Source organism: Chlorocebus sabaeus, chromosome 1 (genome assembly GCF_047675955.1).
Source record: "Chlorocebus sabaeus isolate Y175 chromosome 1, mChlSab1.0.hap1, whole genome shotgun sequence".
Taxonomy (NCBI): domain Eukaryota; kingdom Metazoa; phylum Chordata; class Mammalia; order Primates; family Cercopithecidae; genus Chlorocebus; species Chlorocebus sabaeus.
Window position 1 is genome coordinate 54,122,435 of NC_132904.1, and position 6,000 is coordinate 54,128,434.

At 40.4% G+C, this 6,000-nt stretch overlaps 1 protein-coding gene across 1 annotated transcript in view; it reads right to left on the minus strand.

Annotated features, from left to right (window-relative positions):
- Positions 1 to 4,465, minus strand: part of CTR9 (CTR9 homolog, Paf1/RNA polymerase II complex component) — a 28,945-nt gene extending 24,480 nt beyond the window's left edge. The window contains exons 1-3 of the mRNA XM_008006764.3: positions 3,787 to 4,465; positions 2,480 to 2,578; positions 47 to 286 (exon numbers count right to left, since the gene is read on the minus strand). Coding sequence (XP_008004955.1) covers positions 47 to 286; positions 2,480 to 2,578; positions 3,787 to 3,831 — 384 coding nt within the window. The 5' untranslated portion in view covers positions 3,832 to 4,465. The remainder of the gene's footprint in view (positions 1 to 46; positions 287 to 2,479; positions 2,579 to 3,786) is intronic.
- Positions 4,466 to 6,000: the final 1,535 nt, after the last annotated feature.

Here is a 6,000-nt window from a genome sequence, read left to right on the forward strand (position 1 = left end):
CTTTTCCCCCCTTCATAAATGGAAAGAAATTTGACTTTATTTTTACCTGATCATACATAATAATTTTATCGGCCATTGTGTACAATAAGGTGGCCTGTGTAATAAGATCCTTTTTATTGTCCTTATTCTTTTCTTTCCGAGCCTGTTGTACATAATACGCTGCCAATGTATCCAAGCAAGTCATCTGGTCTTTTTCATGGTCTCTATAGTCCAAATTGCCATCTATACGTGCTGCTTCCAACAATTTTACAAACTCTTCTGTTTTTCCTTGCTTGTAGTATTCCAGCTATAGGTAATGAAACAAATCAGAATCACTAAAGCATATGTCCATATAAAAAGTTGTACATAAATGTTTACAGCAGCTTTTTTTGTAATAACAAAAAACTGGAAACAATCAAAATGTTGATTAACAGGTGAATGGATAAACAAGCTGAGGTGTATCCATAAAAAGGATACTATCCTACAATGAAAAGGAATGAACTATTAATACATGCTACAACATGGATAAATCTCAAAGTAATTATGCTGAACGAAAGAAATCAGACCAAAAAAAGAGTACATATTGTGTGATCCTATTTATATAAAACTCCAGAAAACATAAAACAATCTCTAGTGTCAGAAAGCAGACCAGTGATTGTCTGGCACAGGGATTAGGGGTGGGGTGGGGGGCTTGTGGGGAGTGGTACAGAGGACAGTTTTGGAAGGTGATGGATGTATTCATTAACCTTGATTGTGATGATGGCTTCAGAGGTGTATACAGATGATAAAACTTATCAAATGGTAAATGTCAAATATGTGCAATTTATTATAAATCCATTAGACTTTAATAAAGCTGTTTAAAAAACTGGAATGACTTAAAATGTTCCCAATCTGCTACTTATCTAGCAATAGTTGATTTCTAACTAAAATTTTCAGACAAGTGGAGCCTAAGAGAGAAAACAAGAGTGAAAGATATGAAGAATTCTAAATAGAAAACTTGGCTTCTGGTTCTAGATCTACCAAAAATTCTCTGTGATTTGGGCCTGTTTAATAACTTCTCTAGGCATCTGTTTGACTTATAAATAATAAAAGAAATATCCACTAGGTGTGGTGGTATGCACCTGTAATCTACTACGTGGGATGCTGCAGTGGTAGGATGGCTTGAGCCCAGGAGTTTGAGTCTAGCCTGGGCAAAATAGAGAGACTCTGTCTCTATGTGGAATATCCACCATTTATTAACCACTGACTATTGGTCACATACCATGAAAGGAATTTCATATACATATTCTCTAATCTGTACAACCACTCTATGAGGTAGATGCTAACATCTCTATATTTTACATGCGGACATATGCTCAGAAGTTAGATCACTTGTTTAAGGTCACATAGCTAGTTAGCAGCATGCCGAGACTTGATCTAACCCCAAAGCCTACGTTCTTTTCCCTATAAAAATCTATATCCCACAATGTTTCATTAATCTATTCTACTACAGGTGCCATGCTAATCCTCCAATATTCTAATTTTTGTTTAAGTGCTGTTAAGGGAGGCATATGTACTTTAAAAAAAAAATTACATATATATATATATACACACACACACACACACACACACTCCTAAATTACCGTATGGTTTTAAAAAATGTGTGTGACAAGGAGGCTTGGTCTCCATTGAATAAGCAAACTTGGCACTTCAAGTCAAGAAGGCACTGCTTGTCACTGAAAATACTTCTCTGTAAATCCACATCCAAAAGGAAGAAACTCTTAGAGCAGTCTTGAGCATGGGATATAAGCCCAATTCCAGACCTATTTCTCTGATTCTTCAAGACAATATTAGGAGACTCTTCTGTATGTTTGTATGAAAGCAATATGGCATATCTCCTTAGGAATAATGACTGTAACATTTATATTACCTATTCCTATAAAAAGGAAACATCATTACGCAGCTGCCGCTGGCGAGTAGAGGATATAGAATTTTAGGCTTTCTGACTGGATTTTCTTGAGAATCTCCAGTAAGAGTCACATTGAAGGAGACTAAATAGGACAAAAAACGTAAGCCTGAGATAAACTTCACCCAAAAGAACTTCTGTGGGGTTTTCCTGGAACCTAATCACTTTCTAGAATATTTTAAGGGAAATGTTTTATTATTATAGGAAACAATGTTAAGCAGCAATGTTCACACAGAAGTACTTCCCTTCTTTTCAGCTTGTCTATAAACCATAAGGCAGCCTTCACTGATCAAGCACTAAATAATCACATATTCAATACCGAGTAGTACTTAAATGAATTTTGCCTTTACCAACATACACTAATTCACCAGTAGAGTAGCATATCACTTAGGAAAATGGCCTTATTGTTTCATAAATTATTAACACAATTAATTTCCATACACATGGTATAATTAATCTACCATGCAGCCAAGCTGGCTATTACTATATCTGAAAACAGAAACTACATATTTTCCTAGTCAACAAATAAAAAATATTTGTTACATGAATACTGACCGCCAAAGCAATCCATATGTGCAGTTGTGTGTGTTCCTGTTTCAGAATACTGATAACTTCATCTCCCTCCGGTAACTGATCGAAGTCAAGTTCAATGACCTAAAATACAAAATGTAGGTCTTAACTCTTATTCCGCTTTAAAATTCAAATTTCATCTGTGCTGCTTTTCTTGAATATAATCAACATGCATATACATAGAGTAGGTGTTCACTTTCAATACGGTTGAGCTAATACATGTTAATGTTTAAGGAGTACATGACAAATAGGTTATACTATAATAAAGAGGGAGCACAGAGAAGCAAACAAACCCTGCTACTTGTCCCCAAATCACTGGAACTATAAAATGCTAGAAATGGTCTGCTTACTCAAAAATAACAAAACAAAATCCTACTTAACATAGAATCCAAGTAAAGTGCAGATAAGCACCCTAGAGACTCTCATGCCATAGGTCTGACTCCTTGAGATGCATGACCCTACAGGCCATGCAAAGTTGAATGCCACTGCACACATTAATCATGGAGGTGGCACCTGCGTGTAACAGACAGTCCTGACTGTAAGCACAAAAATAATAATAGGAAAATGTCCTGGAATTAGAGGCAATGACTACACAACTTAGCGAATACACTAAAAACCACTGAATTTTATACCTCAATATTATATCTCAAACAAAAAAATAAAAATAAGAGTATAAGATATACAAGAAGACTGAACATCAAAGCTGAGAGCTTTACTCAGACAAGACACAGGCCACCCATGAATGAGACATAGGTGAACGAGAGGAGGTTAAATTCTATCAGCACACAGGGGCGGCTAAATCTTGGGCTATCTCGCTGAAGGAGAGCTGATGTAGAGAACATAGTGCACCATGACAGACTCGAGTTTCTAAGGGAGAAGAGGTGACCTCCTATATATTCCCAGGGAAAGATCTCGAGCTTGAGCAGCATATAAACCCCGGTAACATCAGAGCCCACCTCTGTAATCTGCGAGGTGTTTTACTTTTATCGGGTACTCTCACACCTCTGCTCCCGCGTGTTGTTTAGGAAAAGAGTAGCGCACTGTCAAATACGAATAGGCTGGAGAGGAACTTTCAAGAACTCCTTCTCCGAGTGGCCCTGAGGCTGCAGAGACGCGGTGCTCCCTGCTCGAGAGGGCACAGGAGCTGAAGAAGATCAGACCTTGGCCAGGGATTTTGATCAGGGCTCTTAGGGAAGGAGGATGCTTTCGCTTCAGAAACGAAGTCGAGCGAAGTCGGTGGGGGCGATCGTACAAGTTCACGGCCCCCACCCGCCTCCATACACGACACTTACCTCGTCAGTGTCCCGGAGGGGAATCTCGATGGAGCCCCGCGACATGATGGGGTCAGAAGGCGAGCAAGTGTCTCGCCCCGCCGCTCCGCAGCCGGTAGTCTCCGCTTCAGGCTAGTCCAGAGGTGAGTGACGGCTCCGGCTCTGGTCTTGACTGCCGCCCCGCGGCGCCGCCAGAGCTCTGGCTTCTCCTTCCCGTCAGCCGCTTAAACAACGAGCAGCGGACGGCGGACGGCCACTTCCGGCGACCCCGCCCCCTGTCCCGGAAGCACTCCCGCGGGAGCGTGCCCTACGCGAGCTCGCCCTGTGGCTCCGGTGTTTCCGTTTTGGTGTTGGCGGTTCAGAAGCTTTCGTTGGCGTGTCAGCTGTAGGGCTGTAGGGTGTGACCGAGAGCCTCCAGGACCTTCGGAACCATGTGGCGTTTGACTCTTCTCAGCGCTGGCTCGGCCCCAGATGAAAGCTTGGAAGGCGTAGCCGCTTGGTCCCGCGGTGGGCGGGGCCTCTGCCTGACGTGGACCTCTTGGGATGGGCCTGGCCAATCCTGTTGTCTTCCCAAGATTGTTGTGGATAATTCTGTCTTTCGTTCCGCAACCCAATCATTAGTTCATCTTTTGGTCCCCGTTGGGTGTAAGTCATACCTATGATACCTTTGTGACTAGTTTAAATAAAAAATTTACAATTAATTCGGTAATCATTGTGGTAATTCATGTCTTTTTTTTTTTTTTTTTGGTTCTTCGAAGCATGTAAGAGGATCTAGTGTATTTGTGATTTAAATAAAATTGCAGGAGAGGCCGGGCGCGGTGGCTTACGCTTGTAATCCCAGCACTTTGTGAGGCCAAGGCGGGCGGATCATCTGAGGTCAGGAGTTCGAGACCAGCCTGACCAGCATGGTGAAACCCTGTCTCTACTAAAAATACAAAAATTAGGTCGGCGCGGTGGTGGGCGCCTGTAATCCCAGCTACCCGGGAGACTGAGACAGGAGACTCGCTTGAACCCGGGAGGCGGAGGTTGCAGTGAGCCGGGTTCGCCTCACTGCACTCCAGACTGGGAACCGATCGAGACTCCACCTCAAAAAAAAAAAAAAAAAAAAGAAATTAATTTTAGTAATATATTTTATTTAACGTGATATATCCAAAATCTCATTTCAACATGTAATCAATATAAAAATTCAGATAATTTTACATTTTTAATACTAAGTCTTGAAAAATCGGTATGTATTTCACTTGTATACACTTGTCTCAGTTGCCTGATTTTAAGTGGAAATATTGGATCTGTGTTTAGATTTCATAAAGTTTGCAGTTGAAAAAATAGGTTCGCATACTTTAGTTTTTCCAAAATTTAAATTAATTAAAATTTTTTGAAATTAAATTCCTTAATTGGATTCGTCATATTTCAAGTGTTCCATAGCCACATATGGTTAGTGAATACTGCATTGGATGGCATCATACAGTATTTCCCAGAAGTACTGTTTAATACATTTTAAAGTTTATAAAGTAAACATTAAACGAAAGTACAAATAGTGGTGATTGTTATTCTCCATGCCCAAAAGCCTCCCTGATATTAAAAACTCTATTGATAGGTTTGGTTTTTCAGTTATTTGCATCCAAAGCATCATACCTGATAATGCATAGTGCCATGATTGAATAGTTGGGGCACTCAATTTAGAGTGGGATTTGGAGGAAGTGACATTAAGTTGCATCTGGGAAAATGAGTTTGACAGGTAAAGTATGTAGGGGAATGTGTACCAGAGGGGACAGCATGTTGGGGAAGAGCTTTGAGAACCTGCAAGGTCATGTGACTAGAATGTAGAAAATGAGGGGGAGAGTGGCGTAAGTTGAAGTTGGTATAAGAAGTACCCAGACATGCTGGGCTTTATTCATATAAAGCAAAACTGACATCTTGTCCTGTTTCCAAAATGAGTGAGTGTACACATTATATCCCACAGGAAAAACAAAATACTTTGTGTTCTGAAATAAACCGTGAAAGAAGAGTATCACACTATCTGTAGTCTCCAAAGTGAACAAAACTTTCAGCATTTCCCATATATTACTGACTCTCTTACAAGTTAATTGCTGACTTTTGTAATGCTACAGTGTGAAGATATGTGGGAGCTTGGTCATATGGCAGTCATATGAGAAAATTGCCGTTTTCCTACCATGAAGCAACTAACTGTAAACCTTGGTATGTGTGCATTTGATGTATCAGTTCTTCTAAAGC